General features: G+C 29.8%; 3 protein-coding genes across 3 annotated transcripts; 1 reads left to right on the top strand and 2 right to left on the bottom strand.

Moving 5' to 3' along the window:
* The first annotated feature begins 435 nt into the window (after positions 1-435).
* LOC145014400 (2,3-bisphosphoglycerate-independent phosphoglycerate mutase) lies at positions 436-3,624 on the top strand. Its single transcript, XM_078972767.1, has 9 exons — positions 436-689; positions 1,179-1,306; positions 1,437-1,587; positions 1,705-1,908; positions 1,980-2,404; positions 2,489-2,681; positions 2,749-2,844; positions 2,943-3,098; positions 3,178-3,624. Exons 1-9 carry the CDS (start codon positions 528-530, stop codon positions 3,337-3,339), a joined length of 1,677 nt encoding a protein of 558 aa, XP_078828893.1. The 5' UTR covers positions 436-527; the 3' UTR covers positions 3,340-3,624.
* A 3,167-nt stretch (positions 3,625-6,791) lies between these two features.
* LOC145017529 (uncharacterized) lies at positions 6,792-9,682 on the bottom strand. The gene is made up of 8 exons (XM_078975548.1): positions 9,115-9,682; positions 8,662-8,809; positions 8,404-8,554; positions 8,183-8,308; positions 8,008-8,088; positions 7,735-7,927; positions 7,367-7,649; positions 6,792-7,278 (listed from the first exon to the last, which is right to left on the bottom strand). Exons 1-8 carry the CDS (start codon positions 9,328-9,330, stop codon positions 7,070-7,072), a joined length of 1,407 nt encoding a protein of 468 aa, XP_078831674.1. The 5' UTR covers positions 9,331-9,682; the 3' UTR covers positions 6,792-7,069.
* Positions 9,683-17,191: 7,509 nt separating this feature from the next.
* LOC145016187 (uncharacterized) lies at positions 17,192-17,833 on the bottom strand. Its single transcript, XM_078974581.1, has one exon. It carries the CDS (start codon positions 17,831-17,833, stop codon positions 17,192-17,194), a length of 642 nt encoding a protein of 213 aa, XP_078830707.1.
* Between the last annotated feature and the right edge of the window lie 3,945 nt (positions 17,834-21,778).

The following is a 21,778-nucleotide window of genomic DNA, read 5'->3' as shown; positions in this document are numbered from 1 at the left end:
CTTATATTTTTTTTCAATAAGCATGCTTAATATTTAATAAGATGTTTGTAATATATTTTAATATTAGAATAAGAAAACACTTTTATATGAAAATCAAATCTATAAATTTCAATAAAATCTAATAGTAGAAAAAAACTAATTGTGATTGGAAATTCAACATATAAGAACACCTAAAATGAAAAATCTAATGTAAGAACACCTAAAATGAAATATAACAAGTTTTTAAAAATAAAAAAGTATATAATTTATTCAGCGTTTAGATGTATTTTTATTTGAATTTTACGATTTTTTTTTTAGTTTTTTATTTTACTTGGAAAATTCAAATCAAAAAACCAACGGGCTATTTTGAACTATCGGCAATTCTTGGAGGACTTTTTTGGCACTACAAAAAAAATATCAGAAATTACAGTATAAAATATTGCAGACATATGTGGTATCGCCGCAGACATCTACCTACTCTTTCGCTTCATTATCGAACCCAAACGAAGATCTAGAGAGAAAAGACTGAGATTGAAAGACAGCGAGAGATGGGGAGCACTGGATTTTCATGGAATTTGGCCGATCACCCGAAGCTACCCAAGGGGAAGCTGGTAGCCATGATTGTTTTGGATGGATGGGGTGAAGCCTCTCCCGATAAGTTCAACTGCATCCATGTAGCAGAAACCCCAACCATGGATTCTCTCAAAAACGTACTACTCACTTTCTCTCTACTTGCTGTACATCTGTATATCTCTTTTTGTATGCATATATGTCAATTTTGATCCACATAAATGGCAGATAGTCGTTTTTGTTTGTTAATTAGATCTAAAGGACTTAAGGACCACTGATCTTGATTCGTCGATGTATTTTACGTCCCAACTGAATATAGTTATTGGTTCTAGATCAATAGAAATAAGCGAGTTTAACCATAACGAATCAACGATTGTGAACAAATTTTTATATATGTTTTTGATGTATGTCTTAATAAGATCTGATTATGATTTCGGTATGTATGCAATCGAAGATCGATCAGTAAATCTATTATGTAAAATGAGGCTAGTTCAATTGGTTATCGGAGGTGATTTTGTCTAAGCTTAGGGCTGAAACTCAGATATCAGTTGTTCCGAACTTATTGCTCTTTGATCGATTAGTAATCATATGATTTGAATAGCCTTTGATGTGTATGTCTTTTGCTATAGGGTGCCCCTGATAAATGGAGATTGGTGAGGGCTCATGGTACTGCTGTAGGTCTTCCCACTGAAGATGACATGGGAAACAGTGAAGTCGGACATAATGCTCTTGGTGCTGGAAGAATCTATGCCCAAGGGTGAGATTTTGACTCTTCATTTAACCCTAATTAGTAATTACCCCTTAAATACCATTCATTAGGGGGGATCACATGCTTATGAATATTCCCTCCCATTGTTTACATATGGATGTTTGCTTCTTTCTTTTAGTGCAAAACTGGTGGATGCAGCTCTTGAATCTGGAAAAATTTATGAAGATGAAGGTTTCAACTACATCAAGGAATCATTTGCAAACAACACCTTGCATCTTATTGGACTAATGAGTGATGGGGGTGTGCATTCACGCCTTGATCAAGTACAGGTATGTAGGTTTCACTTTCACCTTTGCAACAAACTATTCAACAAGCATTCACTTCATCTTTCTTGATGGAAGCCTGACATAATGACATATTGACATGTCCTACTTTCTGGATCACAGTTGTTGCTCAAAGGAGCCAGTGAACGTGGTGCCAAGAAGATTCGTCTCCATGTGCTCACTGATGGGCGTGATGTTCTTGATGGATCAAGTATCGGTTTTGCTGAAACACTTGAAAAAGAACTTTCAGACCTACGCAAAAAAGGCATCGATGCACAAGTTGCTTCTGGTGGGGGCCGCATGTATGTCACCATGGATCGTTATGAGGTAAGTGGTAGATGTTTTATTTACAAAAAACCAAAAGCATCCCAATTGAAGTCATAAACTCTTGATTTCAGAATGATTGGGAAGTGGTGAAAAGGGGATGGGATGCACAGGTTCTTGGTGAAGCTCCACACAAGTTTAAGAATGTAGTTGAAGCTGTAAAGACACTAAGACAAGTTCCTGGTTCTAATGACCAATACTTACCTCCATTTGTGATTGTTGATGAAAGTGGAAGCCCTGTGGGCCCCATTGTTGATGGGGATGCTGTTGTCACCTTCAACTTCCGTGCAGATCGTATGACCATGCTTGCACAAGCTCTTGAATATGAAAAGTTTGATAAATTTGACAGAGTGCGGGTCCCGAAAATCAGATATGCAGGTATGCTTCAGTATGATGGAGAATTGAAGCTTCCAAATCACTACCTTGTTTCTCCTCCATTGATCGATAGGACATCTGGCGAATACTTGGTTCATAATGGGGTCCGCACTTTCGCTTGCAGGTAATTTATTTATTTGTTTGTAAGAAAAGAAATCTTGATTTCTTGAATCTTGTGTTGACCATGTTTGACTTTTTGATTCAACAGTGAGACAGTGAAATTTGGACATGTGACATTTTTCTGGAATGGAAACCGGTCTGGATATTTCAATGCTGAGCTGGAGGAATATGTTGAGATTCCAAGTGATAGTGGAATTACTTTTAACGTTCAACCAAAGATGAAAGCTTTGGAGATTGGTGAGAAGGCACGTGATGCTATTCTTAGTGGGAGATTCGATCAGGTAAAACGCAATTTTGAATATTTTTTTTTAAATGAAAAATGGAAAAGAAACAATTTGTTGTGTTTAGGTGCGTGTGAACATACCAAACGGTGACATGGTTGGGCATACTGGTGATGTTGAGGCTACTGTTGTAGCATGTAAGGCTGCTGATGAAGCTGTTAAGGTAAAAAAAAAAAAAAAAAGAAAGATATATATAATAGAAAATTGATAATTGTTTTATGTTTTTTATTGTATATGAAGGAATTTGATTTTGTGAAACAGATGATCCTGGATGCAGTAGAGCAGGTAGGTGGAATCTTTGTGGTGACTGCTGATCATGGTAATGCTGAGGACATGGTGAAGAGAAACAAAAAGGGAGAGCCTGCTCTTGATAAAGAAGGAAATGTTCAAATTTTAACCTCTCACACTCTTCAGCCAGTAAGTTAGCTATTATAATGAGAAATAATTGAAGGGGAGTTGAGTTTAAGTAATTAACCATGGTTGAGTTAATGTGTAGGTGCCAATTGCGATTGGAGGACCTGGGTTAGCAGAGGGGGTGAAGTTCAGGAAGGATGTGCCGAGTGGGGGATTAGCGAATGTTGCAGCGACAGTGATGAATCTTCATGGGTTTGTGGCTCCTGATGATTATGAGACAACTCTTATTGAAGTTGTTGATTGATTGAAGTAGTTAAAGTGGAAAGGATGAAAAAAGGTGATTTGGAGTTTGGAACATTTTCGTTTTGAATAATTTGATGGAAACAGTAAAAATGTAAAACATATGACACCAATATGTTTAGTTACCATTTTCCGATTTTGGTCGCATCACCACGGTTGAGTGAGTGGGTTTTACTTTTACTTTTACTTTTTTACTTTTAGCCTTAGGCTTTTTTATGTTTATGCAACAAAAGGATACTGGTAAAACGAACGGTTTGTTTGATTTAAAAGTAAAAGTTGTGGTTACATAGTTGTTTTTTTGCATTATGGGTTTTAAAATATTCTGTCAAGTTATTGTTCTTGCTTATATTTTGTTGGTAATTTTGTTTGAGGCAAGCCTTTGATCCATTTTGTTCTGTATTTGTTATTGGTTTGTTGACAATCATCGTTGGGTGGCATTGAAGTGTTGGGTTTCATTTGATGAACAAAATGCTGTTCAGCCAAACACCTCATTCTGAATATGTTCCTTTCACTCCCACTTGAAGCGTATCCTTCAGCTGTGGAATTTGAAGAGTGTATACAGTATACTCAACACATTGTTACTGGTAATAGAAGACCAATGTCATTTTGGAAAAATCAATGTCAGTAGGAACACAAGTGGAACATGCTCACTTATGGAATCACGTTCTTTTTTTTTAGACCGCAGAATGCTTTTTATAAAAAAAAAAAAAAAAAAAAAAAAACAAATGTGAGAGAGGGGGTGGAGAAAGAGTTATAATATGGGAGTGCTTGGAAAGGGATGCCAAAAGAGAAGTTTTATAGGTAATTCAATTTGAATAATGACATAATCATCTAGTCATAATTCAAATATGCCTAATTGCAAAGCAAAGCCTATCTCCTTTATAGTTTCTAACTAAAACCATCTAACTATTGATGAATAACAAACTAATCCCTATATTTATTGTTATCGATATTTTAGATTGCCCTCTGTGTGCAACTCAATATGCATATATATTATTAGTAGTGTTATCAACTTGTTGTGTCAATCGTCATATCTCCAACAGACTCTCACTTACACATGACACTACAACTGTATAGAAGCACTCCAAAAGTAACATATGATATTATATCCAGAACAAGTAAAGAAATCAAAAACCCAAAGCTATGAATCAATCTTATAGGTAAGTTATCAAGCATCATTTTGTTCTTGATATAGACCTTCAATATTTTCTTATAGGTAAGTTATCAAGCATCCTTTTGTTCTTGATATAGACCTTCAATATTTTGTTTACCGACATAGATTCATGGTGACAAACAAAACAAATTGCACAATTGACCCAATACCAATCCATTCTAAGCATGGCCATGCATTTAGTGTTAGCATAATCATTGATATCATTTCTACTGTAGGTTAGAAGAAACAAATAAACATTTATAGGTTAGAAGAAACAAATAAACGTTGTCGACATAGACTGCACCCACCCATCATGTCACACCTAGTCATTCCATTTATGGGTGACAATTACAAACAACGTTGTGCTAAAGCATAATAGACTAAGTCAAGAATCTTATGTATCTCTGTTTTAAGGACGTAAGATATTACCATTTTAGAATTATTTGTGATGTGATCCATGAAGTAATATCTAAGTAGGAGATATCCAATATTTGACTTTTATAAAGTACATGAGAGTATAGTCACATCTCCATGCAATATCTATCTCTATGGGTAATTAACTAACACCTCACATCAATCTTAATTCATAACATCTTTCCATAAAAAGGAATAGATGTCGAAATTCCAAATAAACTAGCATTCAAGGAAGTAAGTAAAAATGGAAATGGAACACAATAATGAACAAAATGAAAATAATTGTTCCTAACATATATTAAGATCTTAATATAATGATCATTATACCATAGAAAATTTTTAGTTCCTTGACATCTAATCAACTAAAATAAAATTAGTCTAGCCAAGTCGTTTGCAAATCCAATGCCAACCCACCTGAGAATCATGCTTCGTCTATTGTATTTGCTTGGTAAACGAATCAACCAACTTCATGCCCAATGCAATTATGTTGATGGATAAGGCCTCTTTCTTCTACAACCTTTCAAATATAATGATATTTCATGAGTGTATGTCGTGTGAGTTTGTGTGAATTGTGTTCTTTAGCAAAAAACCGAATGCACCCTCATTGTCATAGTAGATCTTTATGAATTTTTCAATGCTTAGAACCACATCGAAGTCTCCGATGAACTTCTTCATCCACATAGCCTGATCTGAACTTAACTCGTCAAGCTTAAGGCATACAAAATGTCATGTACATAACATGACATATATGATTAATCCCACATGTTCAATCCATTTAATTAATTACCATCAATAAGTTATTAGCTTTAATAAATAAACTAATTAATAAATAAACCTTTTTAATTATATGTTTAGTTTTATTTGCTATATAATAAATAACCAATTATTTATTTACTTATTCTAGTCGATAAATAATAAATTTATAACCGAAAAATATATATTATTTATTTCATACCATTTTAATGTCTTTGTGTGACCCCATATATCACGTATAATTAACAATTAAGTAAATTCATTGTTTCTTGCACACTAAATCATACACACAACATTCCCACCACTACTACTCTTCCTTTACCTTACCTTAAACCCATCATCACTCCGCTACCAACCCATATCTTTAATAGTCTCATGAGTCATGACCTCTACCATTGGAAATGGCTTCACAACCTCTACCATCATTGGAAATGGCTTGCAAGTTTTGCTTTTATGTCTATTAATAGATGTCAACTTTCTTGCATCATATTGAAACTCCCTCAACTTTTTAAATGTTTTTAATAATTATTATAAATTTGTTCATTAGTATGATACAAATGTAAAGAAAATAAAATTTTCTATGTCAGATTTTAGTCTTCTATATTAACATAAAATCATAATTACATGTTGTCTCACAAACAATGGTTGAAAATTCAAATAATTGATCGAAATAAAAAATAGCAACATAAATAGTTGTTGAATTAAATAATCATAACAACTAACACTAAATTGAGAATTGTATTTAATTTTATTCATGTGGTCAACGAATGACATTATTCTAGTATATGTACATATTATCGTATCGTTTTATACCAAACTAATTTAAGAATTATAACTTGAGAGTTAATGTGTATGAAATAATCATTTTCACCGATACACACATGTTTCGACACTTGGGTGAAAGATATGAAAAAAGCTCACCATGGACAAGATAGAAGAGGATTTAAGAAGTAGTTTAGGAGTATGTTAAATTTATGGTTTAAAAAAAACAATCCATAAGTTTATTAGGACACCTTTGTCACTATGTTGAAGGAGAGTGACAAAATCAATACCTATAATGTGTCAACTCTTTTTAGCAAGCTCCAAAATTACAACAAATCAAGATTCAACAACTCAAAAAGTCAATGCAATAAAAAAGAATAAGAACCACAAGACCTCATCAATAGTTGTAGTCTCAAAATGTCAAGCATCAAATAAGTATACCATTACTCAACATAACCTCTCTAACATATATATATATATATATATATATATATATATATATATATATATATATATATATATATATAAACACCATATGCTATATGTAGTAGCATCATCATCATCATCATCATCATCATCATCATATATATACACACACATAAAACTATTTAACTTATAAAAAAAAAAAGCCATAATCTGTTGCATTCTAAATTCAATTAGACCAAACATGAACCAAACCATGAGCATTACCCGTATAAATGGCATTGTGTTCTTCATCATAGTAAAGAGCTGTCACTTCTTCAAGTGCCCCTGCAACTTTCCTCCTTTCATCTTCATCTTCTTCATTCAAACACCCATTCCTCCAGTTTATTTTACCCACACATTTTCCAGTCCATATGTTACTTATATTAATCGAACCAACTACATCATCATCATCATCATCATCATCATCATCATCATCACATGACATAACAGATGTTAATATATTTAATAAAAACATTGAACGTACCTTTTCCATCTCCATAAATAGTGGATTGATCATCTGAATCAGTAGGTTTGCAGAAGGAAATTATAAGATCTTGATCACTAGTTATGTAGATGTTATTAGTATTACAATCAGGATGCCATAACACATGATCCTCAAATGATGTCACAAGCTCTCCTTTGAAATTCCAAACAGAAACACTTCGGTTTCTAAATGTTAAAAACAGTTGATTCTCATATAGAAATATGAATGCAGATGGTGTCATGAACTCTGTTCTTCCAACTTCTTTCACATCAGCATTTCTTACCTAGTAATTTATTTCAATAACTTAATAAATAAACTATATGTAAATGTAACTAACTAACATCCATAAAAATGATATATGAACATACATCAAGAATCTGGAGATTTTCGTTTTCTTGCTTAACAAGAAGCTTTTCGTTGAATTGCTCTATGAATTCCACCTTTTTGTTTCGATGGAGTAAATGATTGAAATCTTTTAAAACACTTCCATCTTCAATTGAAAGTATTTTAAGAGGAACATGACTTGCAGCCCTACTGTAAATCAATAACATGATGCCAGGGCTGTGTCATAAAACAAAAATCATTATTATAATTGTGAAATATTATCCCTGAATTCGTGTACATCAATTCTGTATAAAAACCTGATCTTGATTTCTTCTACATTTTTGTCTGCTACAGAGTACAACAGTGTATAGTTTTTCAAGTCAAACACCTTGTATATGCTGAAAACAAGAAGAAAATAGAAATCAGCAACAACATTTACACAGCCAAATTAGGAAAATGTGATATTATATAAAAAGAAAGCCAGAAAGGTACCTGTCTTCAGCTGAATAGGTAAGAACTTTCCCATTGACATCATCAAATTCCACAAAGCCAGGCCACTTGAGGGATTCAGACTCAAAAAGAGGAAAACCAGAATCTGGTTTGCCTCTTTCTATGTATCTACAGTTTATATAAACATCAAATATCAATATATAATTTAAAAAGCAGAACATATATAAAGTTAAGGAGTAGAAAGTGGAAACTGAGTAACTGACTCTATTCTTGTTGATCTGCATTTGAGTGAACTGAAACTGTCTGAAGCATATACAGACACAGTAATTAATGAGTCGTTATTTTTATTGTAAAACAAGCTACGGATGACTTCATCTGGAAAGATATTCAAGAAACATATCCTCTTTTTTGTATCTGCATTTAGAGTGACAAATGGAAAGTATTAAGAATGTTCTTGTTTCAAATATAACCAGAAATTGACAACAATGGAATATAATGTAGGAACGATCTATCAGTATCACCTCTTTTAAAAGCTGCACAAACACCAGAACTTGTAAGAGCGAATATGATACCACGTCCTGCCACTATTTCAACAACTTTCGCCCTTTTTGTCAAGAATGGTAACGCAAATGATGAGCTTTCCTTGGGATCATGGGTGCTATATTGTTCCTGATCCAATTATGAGTGCTTTAAATGAAATACAAATGATGATGTTACCATATGTAAACATCAAACATGATTAAGGACAAAATAAAAAGATCTAAGTGTTTGTTTAAGAGAACTAGCACTCTTGTCTGATCAATCATGGCTATTGGGAATTCCCAAATGGGTAGATTAGGTCGATCTAAATGCATAACAAGGTGTTATGGATCCCTAAAATCAACTTATATCAAGTTTTTGTCATCCTAGATCACTGAATTTCCAAAAATTGCTGCAAAATTGGCTGAAAACAAGGTAAACGAGGGAGGATTTACCGTCAAGCGGATGTTCCTAAACCGGTGGACGGAATTGCTGATGGAAACGGAACGTTGGCGTTTGGAAGAAATCTCACGTCTTTGAATCTTCTTGACGCTGTTGTTGACTGAGAGCCAGTTGGTCCAGTCACGCTTCTTTGTAGCAACCACTCTCCTCCGACCACCGCAGTGTGGCGGCGGCCTACTAACACCACTACCGCTGCTGCTCGCCATCATAACTCTCCTGCTGCTTCCAGTACCAGTAGTACCACTACCACTCCCAAGCCCTTGTATTCCCCTTCATTAAGAATCTAGGTATTGGAAACACATTTTTGCAATCGAAAATTCAGGAAGTATACGCCGCGAGAGTTGATTAGTTCTGAGTAGATGTTGATCTTCTGAATGCTACTAGATTTGAAAGAATCATATAATTGAATGGATTTGAATAGAAACAACGAAAAAGGCGAATCTCCCCGATTACTTGTATTAATAAAATTGGTAAAGTATGAATGAAGGCCACAGTCACATTGCTTATACTCCCGTTCTCGTCATCCCAAAATAAAAAAAAACACAAAAAACCCGATAATTACGGTTACGTCTTGGGGTTTATATTTGGTTTTCAACCGATCATCTATATCTCTAATCTCTAGTGCTATCTATATAAACATAAACAATATCAATATTCATATAAGCTTAAATTTAGGGATAACTATGGTAGCCAATCCAAATTTAGGTTTTGCATATATTTAGTCTTTAAATCAAGTATTTAATTTTAGGTTTGGTTTTAATTTTATCTGTAAGAGAATTTAAATTACCTCCTACTTTTTATACCTACAATTATTCCTACTCACTAAAATTATGACAAATCATTATTCAATTTAATTGTAATTGATATATTCCTAATATAGCCTTAATGAGTTAGTTAAAAAAATATGGAATGATAACACTTATCATAATTTTATTGGGTAGGAACATTTGTAGGCATAAAAAGTAGAAATCAATTTAATTTCTCTATCTTTAAACTTTAAATTTATTGTTAGATTTGATTTATCATTGAATTTATTGAGATCATTGAGAAAACACCATTAGACTATAATAAATATTTTATATATTTTTAGTCATTATTAAATAAAATATCTAATTTTGGTCACTAAGCTTTTTTTTAATACACGTTTAGATATTAATATCTTTTTTTGATATATAAGTTTAGTCATTTTTATTAATTTCATATATAATTTTACTATTAATCTTACATAATTTGTTCAAAAAATATATATTTACATAATTTATTCAAAGAATAAATAGAATTTACACATAAATAGAGTATTTTTACAAATAAAAATAATATTGGTGATTGATTTTGTACAAAAAAAATATTAATTACTAAAGTATAAAAAAAATTAGTGACTCGATGTTTACATATTTGATTTACACCTACAATAATCGTCCATAATTGTATTTTTTTAAACAATCTGAAGAAGTTCAATGGTGGATCGAACGCAAAAATAAATTTAATGACTAAGACATCTAAATTTAGTTACTTTTACAAGTCATTATCCTTGAAATTTAAAAGGTTACATAAAAGCTTCCTCCCCCTTCTTGTAATTGATACTTTTAGTAGATATGACAACTATACTTTCCATTTGCAGTCCGACCATTAGTGTACAATTATCAGACTCATGTTATCTCGCTTCCCCAATCACCCATAATTTGTAACCACCCATCCCCCACCTCTTATGATTAGTAACCACCTCTCTCACATCTCACACGAGTAACCCTACCTCATACTTTCAACACCCCCCCTCCCCCCTCTTACAACTGGTAACCACCACCTTCCACTTTTGGTATCTATTTATTTAGTTTCTTTATAATAGTTGGGTTATATTTTTATTATGTTGAGTGAACACCCTTTGTTTTATATTTGACTAGTTTCATTTACTTATTTTGTATCAACTTAAATGTTTATGCAATGTTGTTTTAAACCAAAGTACTATGCTTTCTTAAAGTATATTGCTATCCTCATGAATGAAGGTGAGGAGTTACTCGTAAAGTTGAAAGGAGGATCGAATTATATTGTCGGGGATTAGATGATTAATAAATAGTTATAGAACCATGCATGTCGGAAGAATTAAACAACTTAAAATTTAAAATCCCCAAAAATTCCAATCCAATTAAAACTATGATCAACCGAAAGCACAACTATATGATGATAGAATTCAATACCTCTTAAAAATGGATATCTTCATGCATGAGAATGTAATCAAGATTGGTTACTATTAGCAGTATCCTGACGATGTAATTAGAATGCTGCTAGACATCAATACCCAAAATATAACATTCCCTTGTTTGTTCTGTGCTTGATCGTTTACCCCGACATAAATAAAGGAGATGGGTGCTTGTTTCTAGGTTTGGGAGAGAGATGGTATTAAGATTTTAGCTGTTGCTTATATCCATAATGCTTAAATTGTCTCTTTTTATATTTAAATTATTGTATGCACTTTGGAAAAGCATTGTCATGCCAACCAGGTTAGTAACTCAACTCATTAATTAATTAATTAGCTTTATTAAATAAATTATTTAATTTAATTTAATAAATAAACTATTTTATTTATTACTTTGCTTTTGATTAGTAAATACTAGGAGTTGATTTGTATAAAACAATTTTTCTTTATAACATAAATTGATGTGTATGAAAAAAACTGTTATATACAAATCACTTCGCAATGAATAACACTTATTTAATTGTTTTAATTGATAATAATAAATTAATCTCTTATAAATATATTATTTAGTTCGTATCATTTTGATCTCATTTGGAAGTCACCCCACCCTTCCCCTCTCTAGAAATGGATAGTTATTATTGGGATTTGTTTATTTTTTTATGTTAATCTTGTCAAAGTTTTAAGAAAATACCTATTTGGTATCATTTTAATCCAAAACACACTATTATATGCCTTTGACAAGTAAAAGAAGAAAAACACACCACTATATTATGTATTTCTTCTATATAGCATGATTAGTTTCATAACATGTATAAACACTTAAAATATTTTATTTTTTATATGATTAACATAATAAGTCAAAATTTAAAATACGTTTTTGTATTTGAATAATTGTATAAAATTTCATTTAATGATGTATCTAATTGTACAGAGTTATACAATGAAAGAATTTCCAGAAACTTATTAGTTTTTTAGACATTTAGTGGTTAAAACTCAAAAGAATTTAAAGGTTGGTAAGTGGAACGAAACTAAAAGTAGGTTATATATGATGGAATGATTTGGAATAAGATGTACATCCTTGTTAACTCAATAGTCAAGTCGTTCAAATATTTAATAAACCATATCTTACCTTTTTTTCATAAATGAAACAAAAATAAATGGTACCTAAATGGAACAAACATGAAAGGTTACTATATTCATGACATTAATCCTAAAAAAACAATAAGTCTAACTCATCCAACATGTTGATCGACCTTTAACGCCTCCACTTAACTATCCCATTGTATTCATACGTGTAGGGTGGGTTGTTTATGTTGGTGTAATAGTGTTTTAGCTAGAGTGTTTGCCTTTCCACTTTGAGATTGAGGGTTCAAGTCCCGTTGTGAACATATATAGATTTAAATAGTAGTTTAGATTTATCATTTAAAAAAAAAAAGTTAGAGTGCTTGCCCCACCTAGGACGCTAGGAGAGAGCATGCAAGTTTTGTAAGCATATAAGGCTTTCTCTTTCTTTTATTATCAATTAGGTTATAAATTGTGTATTACACGGTTGATTATAAAATTAATAACATTGAAACTTTAAAAACATAATGTTAATCATAGATTTGCAAACGGTTGCTAATCTTTGTAGATCTTTTGCACATTCAATATCAACTGTTCGCAGAAGTACCAAATTGTGTTTACATAGAAATATGATAGTTTCCAAGGAGAATACCAACCCGTCAAACTTGTACCAAGCGCTTGGAGACAATTATGGGTATTATTATATAGGCTTTTAAGGGGTAAAATAGTAAATAAGGTTCCACCTCAATAAGCCAAAACCAAAAACAAAGTCATTGTGACTATGATGCTTAAATTACCATGTCAAAGTGTTGAAGAATAACAAATGAATATGAAAACTAATAAATTAAGTAATATCTGACAATAGATTTATGAAAATAACAAAATGAATGTGATTTAAAAGTCATAATCATTAATCATATAAAATAAATTAGGTTTCATCTACGTAAAAAAAGCTTAAATGGCCTCGTCAAATAGCAAATAAACTAACATTGTTGTACATGAACCAGCCAAGTCATTGATAAACATTCAAATACTTTGATAAAAAATGATAATTTGTTATAAAAATTAGCAAAAACGAAACAATTGTTGGTCAACTAACCTTAACCGTTCCCATTAATACACCATGAAAATAACCCTTATAAGGCCTAAGCATAAAGATAATAAATTACAATGCTTACCGAATGCATTGTAATTTATTATTTAGGATTCAAAGTCACGGGTGTATAAATTAAAATAAATGAAAAAATAAATGGTAAAAAAATTAAATGTTGGTTCAGCGGGTTATTAATAATAAAATCTAATGCAAGTATAGTATTAGCTTTAACATCAAAGAGCTTCTAGCTCAGCGGTATCCGGTGTTATTTTCTTTCATTGAGGTCAAGACTTCAAGTTTCACTGTGGATATATGTTAAATAATTTACGAGTAGTTTAGTATATAATTGTATTTACCGTTTAAAAAAATACTAATAAATATCTTACTAATGACGAGTTATTAATAAAAAAAAACTACAAACAACTATTCTAAATGTTTCAAAACAAATAATAAGTATATTTACCAAATTAAATCAAACGTTTTTTTTTTTTTTTTTGTTTAAGGGATAAAGAAATTATAATAGTATGTAATCAAATATTATTGTATCTCTAGAATTAAGATATAGAATTGTTTACCGTTTAGCTTATATTTCTGTTTTATTTTCTTACAAATTTGTGGGTCAGTTTGTAAAATAATACATCAACTTTATAAACCTATTATGATCTTTCGTTTTTGTATAACCCATAGGCGTCCAACCTTTTTTTTTTTTTTTTTTTCTTTTGTTTCTTTTTATTTTAAGTAAATTACGTGATTCCATAAAGAGTTACACATGTATCAATCTTACCTTTTTAATATAATCTATATATATAAAGTTTTCAAAAACCAATGGTATCATGCATACCCTTAGAGGTCGTTTGTTTCGTTGGATTCTTAGAGGTCGTTTGTTTCGTTGGATTCCTAAGGAATTTAAAGGAATTGTAAACTAAAATCCAATACAAAATGTGGTTGGTTTACAAAAGGAATGAAATATAATTTCCATAATTACTTTATAATTCCCTATATGAAAGATTTTCAATTCATTCCCCATGCATCAAGAATCTACATTCAATTGCTTATTTTATTATATTTTCTTTTTCGGATTGCACACAATTATCCTCCCATGTAAGATTTTGATAACAAATATCATCTACGTATTTTATATTTATTATATAATAAATGACTTGTTGCTTTATATTATGATATATAATAATTTTATTTCAATTTAAAAAATATTTTTATTATTTAATTGTGTTCAACGAAATTGAAGATGAAAAAAAAAGTATCGATAATTTGAAGGAAGCTAGGGTTTATAAAAATCTTGCATATTTCATTTAATGATTTTCCAAAGATACAAGATTTATTTTTTGGTTTAAAAAGAAAAAATGACCAAGCTATCTTTATTCTTAAATTTAATGATTTATATTTTTCTAAAATCTCATTGGTCCTTTCAAGCACACAATAATCGTCAGAAATATTTGAACGTAACTCTCTTTCTTTCTTTCTTTCTTTCTCTCTCTCTCTCTCTCTCTATATATATATATATATATATATATATATATATATATATATATATATACACTTATAAATGAAGCATTTTTCTTTTCACCACATTCCCATGACTTTGCAATTTCTTTCTAATAATGATTATAAATTGGTTAATAAGGTTAAATAAATATAAAACCTAAAGTGTAATTATATATAAACTAAATTTCAATATTAAAAGAATATATTTTCTTCTATTTATAAAGTTATGTTTTTAAGTTTTAACATATTATACTTAATATAAGGTCTAATATGTTGTTGTATGTTACCATTATCATTTTAAAACTACAACTTTTGAACAATTTGTATAAAATACTTAAATTGTTAATTTAAATATAACCTTACAAAATCAACTTAAATATAAATTTTAGTTCAACTTAAAAACCTAAAGAATATTTTATAAATAGTTAAAAGTGATAAATTGTAGTTTCTTTCTAATAATGATTATAAATTGGTTAATAAGGTTACATAAGTATCAAACATAAAATGTAATCATAAATAAACTAAATTTCAATATTAAAATAATATTTTTACTTCTACGTATAAAGTTATGTCTTTAACTTTTAACATATTATACTTAATTTGTTGGATTTAATATGTTGTTGTATGTAAACCATTATCATTTTAAAGCTACAACTATTGAATAGTTTGGACAAAATACTTAAAGTGTTAATTTAAATATAATATTATAGGGTCAACTTCAATATAAATTTAAGTTCCACTTAAAAACCCACAAAATATTTTGTGAATAGTTAAAAATGATAAATTGTAGTGCTAAATGTAAAAACTAAATTGTAAGATCAATTTAACTAAAATATTTCCTAAAGATATTTTTATAATCGTTAAATGTTGTCAAATAATTATCTTAAAATAACTTACAATAACAATAGTTGAGAATAACTTTATATAAATGATTATATTGTTACTTTTAAAATCAAAAAAATTGTTTGATGTTTTAAATAATTACAATGATAGAAATTAAAACGTTGAAAATAAATTAAAAAAAAAATAATTAACATAACTACAACTATAAATAACATTAAAACATATATTATATTTAATTTTATTCATGAATAACCCGCAGGTAGATGTCATTCAAAAGATTGAGATTATATAGTTTTAATAGATGTATATATTATCATATAATTCAAAATAGAGTAAATTACACGAATAAGTTGGGGACCAAACACGTAACAAAAAAAAAAAAAAAACAGTAGAGATCAAGCGCGTAACAAAAACAAATAGTATGGACCTTCCGAGTTAAAATAATAAATTAGAGACCAAGCGCGCAAATCACCCCAAACCATAGGGACCATTCGTGTAATTATTTTTCAAAATAATCAATATATTATATTTATTTAGTATACAAATTATTATATCAAATTTAAAAACAACATTATTATATTTAAAAAACATATGTTTGTAGAGATTTCAGCTATATTGATGCTTCTACACAACACACACGAGCATTCATCTTATATATATATATATATATATATATATATATATATATATATATATATATATATATATATATGAGGCGGGTTTTAGGTGGAGCGAATCGACAATGATCCATACCAAACTCATTTAATAAAATGTATGGATCATACGCGCGTAAATAACTCGAAAATTAAAATTCAAACCCATAAAATTCATACAAATTTGAAACTAATCAGGATACTGCCCCTTTATAAAATCGACCATACAAAGCAAGCCTATATAGTGGAAATATCTATCACCATGCCCAACCTTTTCTCTTTCTTTCTGATTCCTCATTTGCATAATACAAGTGCCTTTAACATAGAAAGTGAGAGGCGATCATTTCGATCATTTCCTAGTTGAAAGAGAAATGAAAGTATAATAAAAGAAAGTGATGATGAGGATCAAGGTGGTAGAGAGAATTTTGTCCAACGTTTTATCATTTTTTTGTTGATTGACATCAATCTCATGCTTATCCTCGATAATTATGGGGACTTATAATTTGAAAGCTCGTTTTGTACCAACCTCTATAGGTTTCCTTCTTTGTGCTACACTGCTGATTATATAATAATAATAACATGCAACTAATATCATTATTTATGTCTTATGAGAACAAATATGAACAAGGATGGAACGAACAAGTGAATAGCCAAATACGATATAACATCCAAAATTCTATCTCTACAACAAAACATGCACACAATTACATACAAAGCTTCCTCTATAACCTGTTCTTGTAATGGCAGTTTTGATATGCAATTTTTCTATTCAAGATATCGATTTTCAAATTGCAGGTCGAAGTAGAGACAACATGAATGTTGAACAAATTCAGTATACGAACTTTACCAGAGATTCTAGTATAAGTTGACAAAGGCAAGTTCCCACTGATAACATCACCATAGATGTCCAAATCCGTCGCCAATCGATCCACAAAAACAGTCACCGTCAGATTCAACTGTTTGGTATCGCCGCCACCAATCATTCCGGCAGGGATAGGAACGTCGCCGATGTCTTTGCCTTTGTACCGGACAGCGGTGGAGCTGTTCCTGTACTTGATGCCGACTTTGTTAGGATTCTTGACGGAGATAGATATGTCAAGGGAGACGTTCACAGAAACCATCGGCGGGATGAGGTTGACAGAAGCGTTTACATCTTTGAGGACGACGGAGTCAACGGTGGTGACAGGCTTTTTGGATTTGAAGACGGTGAGAGCTAGAATCAGAATGAGGAGACCAACGGCAAACACACAGATAGTTACCGATAAACAGATACATCTCCGGCGTTTGTGGCTCCGGGAACGTTGATCGTCGCCGGGTATGGCGCTGAGGATATCTTGAGCTTCGTTTTTACTTTTGACATGCATTTTTGTGAGAACTTTATATGAACTAGTAACATGGGACACAACCACCCCGGGCTCCTTAAATATAGGCTTAATTAATTAAATGCATGCTCTTTATGTGCTTTTTTCCTAAATAAAACCATATTGTTTTTATCGTAAGTTATTTGATAGATTGCTATTGATAAAATTATATATTCAAATCTTGATACATTAACTTGTTGAGTTTACGAAAGAGAAACTACTTTATAACAATGTCAAACTAATTAATAAATTTAAATTGATGTCAAAATCATTATTTAAATATATTTTATAAGCATGTATATTATATTAATTTGGATAAAATGATAATTATAAGTAATTATAACATATTGTACAACTAAAACTATTAATACTGAAAGTTCATAAATAAGACACATATCATGTTTAAAATAGTTTATTTAAAATGAAATCATATAATGTTAATTTGAAATGTAGCCTTTAAAATGTCCCTTATTATTTATTTATTTTTATTTTAGGGGCATAAAATTATGACTAACATGCTTATTTAGTCACTTTTACCCATTGTAGTCGGTATTTGTTCCATGATAACAAAAGATAGTCATTTTCATTAAATGATATGGCTGCCACATAAGATTATAACACTATTACCAACTTGGGAGTAACCTTCTCTATACCTCGCGCTCCAAATTTCTCTATCTTCCTCCACTCGATTTGGATTCCATTGATGTTTATCAACCTTGGTGGATAAACAAGCTCCATATGCAATTGTGACAGTGGGGACTACGACTGGGTTAATCACCGACATTACTATCCCATGAAGAGCACCGGACCCAGCAGTGGCACTGACAACGATGATCCATTTGGTGCGTCGAAAATGGGCCGGTTTTCAATGTAGGTTCGTGAGTTTCAAGCCAAATCGAGGGGTATCGACTATGAGAAAAAGAGGAAATGCCCTAAGCAACAACAATAGCGAGAAGATTAACAGAACGAGACATGTGATTAAATATTTGTTGTTCTTTTTATTATTATTATTATTATTATTATTATTATTATTATTGCAAAAGATACATTCTTAGGATTTGGATCCATAGCTGAAAGTGAATTGAAATTTATATGGTCTAGTTTTCTTAATACCCCTACAAAATCTGGTAACTCCACCCTCCAAGTGTTATAAAAAACAGTCTAATATCAAAACCAAAACACAAGGGAAGAAGAGAGATGACTTTAAAGAAAAGAGTTTAGCTTCAATCCTTTCGATTCATCATCGTCTTCAGCAAAACGAAGCGTACTATCAAAATCAACACATTTAAAAACACCATCAGTCGACAAACCCATTGTAATCCCAAAAACATAATCAGACAAAAATGAGTCCATCGATAAATAAATAGAATCAAGCAAATAATCCATCTCATGGAATCATATGATACAACACGAAGATTTTTAATCACAACATTGAATATATAAAACCATCGTATTGAATATATAAATTGTAATTCACGAGGAAAGAAACAAAATCATTGATGAATGAGAACTTATTTTCATGGGAATAAAAAAAAATCATAGGATATAGATTTGTTGAGTGCTGATTTAGCAGTGAAGGTGAAAGTGTCATAAATAAAATTTATGTGGTATTTGGCATGGAAACCTCTTAAAACAAGTCACATGTCCTTAATAAACATGTTAATGGACTTTATGCCATTCGAACGCAAAAAACACAAAAGATCATCTAAAATAGAATCCGATAGTTGATTGAGCTACAGTAACAATAACCATTTAAAATAATGTTGTTCAATGTGTTAAACATTTAATTACGTTATTTTTAATGAGTTGAGTCAAAAAAAAAAACTATGATATAATATATTAAGTCATTTAATATTTATCAACCAAAATGCTTATAACCTAACGGTATTAGATATTATATTTTATTTTATTTTCTTTATTATTTTTAATTTTTATTCGAAATACAGAGTTCAACTCCCTTCCGAATATATAAAATGCTTAATATGGTTATTTTCGTTACTAATAATGAGTTTCTAAAAAATAATTATTAAAAAAGTAAATGATACATTTTAGTAACATATAAAAAAAAATAAACTAACTATATTTTGGAAACCGAGTCAAATCCATTAATATCAATGAGATTTTCTAAGATGTGCTCTAAAGGCACACATAAAAAGGATTAACTAAACTATTAATTATAGTAAATATTATCATAATTAAATGTGAAATTTATTAATTATAGAATATATTCTTAATAGTTAATGCATTTTATATTTAATTATGATAATATTTTTCATAATTAATAGTTTTTATATATGTCATCAGAACAAATATAAAAAAATCCCAATATTAATTTTATATTTAATTATGATAATATTTTTCATAATTAATAGTTTTTATATATGTCATCAGAACAAATATAAAAAAATCCCAATATTAATTATTAATAAAAAATAAACCAATTAATATCCAAATTATTATTTTTAAAATCCAAACCAATTATCAAAACCGGTTAAAACGTAAATCTGTTCAATAAAAATTCAAATCATATGTTATTAGAATTGTTTTTGAAAAATTAAAATTCTTAACATGATAGCCATGTATACTTTATGCTTAATTATAATAACATTTATTAAAAAAAAATATGAGACCCATGTGCATAAAATGAATTTTTTGAAAAGAATAATGTTTTACTTCTTCAGATTTGTCAATTCTTGGCAAAATGTTTGATATGTTCATTTAAAATTTTAGAATCCTATTAATATATTGTTTTAAAATAATAATATGGAAAACTATTAATATATTGTTTTAAAATAATAATATGGAAAACAACGTTTTGACTAAAAGATTTTTCTTAGTATGTATAAAAACTATAAAAACTGGTCATGAGCATTGTACGGGTTATTTGTTTGTTTGTTTTTTTCTTTTTTGAACATACAAAATTATTATTAAAATCACTACCTAACAAGCCATAATATATATATATATATATATATATATATATATATATATATATATATATATATATATATATATATATATATATATTATAAAGAGTAACAACACCAATTTACCCGATTACAATTTCCAAAACTCATTTTATTTTTAATCCAATTAAACACCGTTCAAAGAATTATATCCTCCAACTTAGAAGGGGAAATGCGAGTCTTATTAAAGATTATAGGGGTGTTTGAATTAGTTTTTTAGCTTATTGCTTATAGCTTATTTGTGGTGGGAATAAGCAATAAACAATAAGCATGGGAAAATATACTTATTAAAATTAGCTTATTTAGCTTAATAAGCTGGATTTTTTTTCTAAACACTCAAATTAATTTATTGTAGTAATAAACAATAAACACTTTTTTATTTTTTATTTTTTTTTAATTTTATTTTATCCAAACACCCCTATATAATGCACGATCCAATAACCTATTTGACCAGTTTATTATATCATGTCAACTAAATTGAATACTCAGTGAATTTGAATTATTAACTCATCGTCGGATATATTATTAAAATAAATAGTACAACAAATGAAATAATTAATGTTTTTTTTTTCAAATTGTAAAGGATCCCGGACTAATAAAAATTGTCTGTACGTTAAAACAATTCATTTATACAGAAATATGTTCAGTGTACGTAAAGTGTTTATGACAAAAGGAAAAAAAATAAATAACAAAAACACCTTGTCTTCGTTATTATTGTTAGAGTATTGCTATTATTTTGTTTTTTGGTTGTAAAACATTTGATTTATACTTTTATAGCTCTTAAATATGTTCAAAATAAATAAATAAAAGTTTTAAAAATTAATGAGCCATTTACTTAGGACCAAGTCTTTTAAACAGAAAACAAACTAACAGAAAAGTGGGAAAATGGAACATCAACATGTGGGAAATTTTACAAGTAAACGTGGAAAGTAACGTGTCTAAGTAAGCGTACAAGATTTCCGCAAAGTGAAAACGCCATGTA

Source organism: Lactuca saligna, chromosome 9 (genome assembly GCF_052625555.1).
Source record: "Lactuca saligna cultivar CGN05327 chromosome 9, ASM5262555v1, whole genome shotgun sequence".
Classification (NCBI taxonomy): Eukaryota; Viridiplantae; Streptophyta; class Magnoliopsida; order Asterales; family Asteraceae; genus Lactuca; species Lactuca saligna.
Note: the sequence above shows the minus strand (reverse complement) of the source record. Positions and strands in the feature narration are given on the sequence as shown.

Coding starts and splice junctions, on each gene's coding strand:
- LOC145014400 (XM_078972767.1), top strand. CDS start 528: ATGGGGAGCACTGGATTTTCATGGAATTTGGCCGATCACCCGAAGCTA. Junction 2,682..2,748: donor TTAGTGGGAGATTCGATCAG/GTAAAACGCAAT, acceptor TGTTGTGTTTAG/GTGCGTGTGAACATACCAAA. Junction 3,099..3,177: donor CCTCTCACACTCTTCAGCCA/GTAAGTTAGCTA, acceptor GTTAATGTGTAG/GTGCCAATTGCGATTGGAGG.
- LOC145017529 (XM_078975548.1), bottom strand. CDS start 9,330: ATGATGGCGAGCAGCAGCGGTAGTGGTGTTAGTAGGCCGCCGCCACAC. Junction 8,810..9,114: donor TTAGGAACATCCGCTTGACG/GTAAATCCTCCC, acceptor TAATTGGATCAG/GAACAATATAGCACCCATGA. Junction 8,089..8,182: donor ACCTATTCAGCTGAAGACAG/GTACCTTTCTGG, acceptor TCTTGTTTTCAG/CATATACAAGGTGTTTGACT.
- LOC145016187 (XM_078974581.1), bottom strand. CDS start 17,833: ATGCATGTCAAAAGTAAAAACGAAGCTCAAGATATCCTCAGCGCCATA.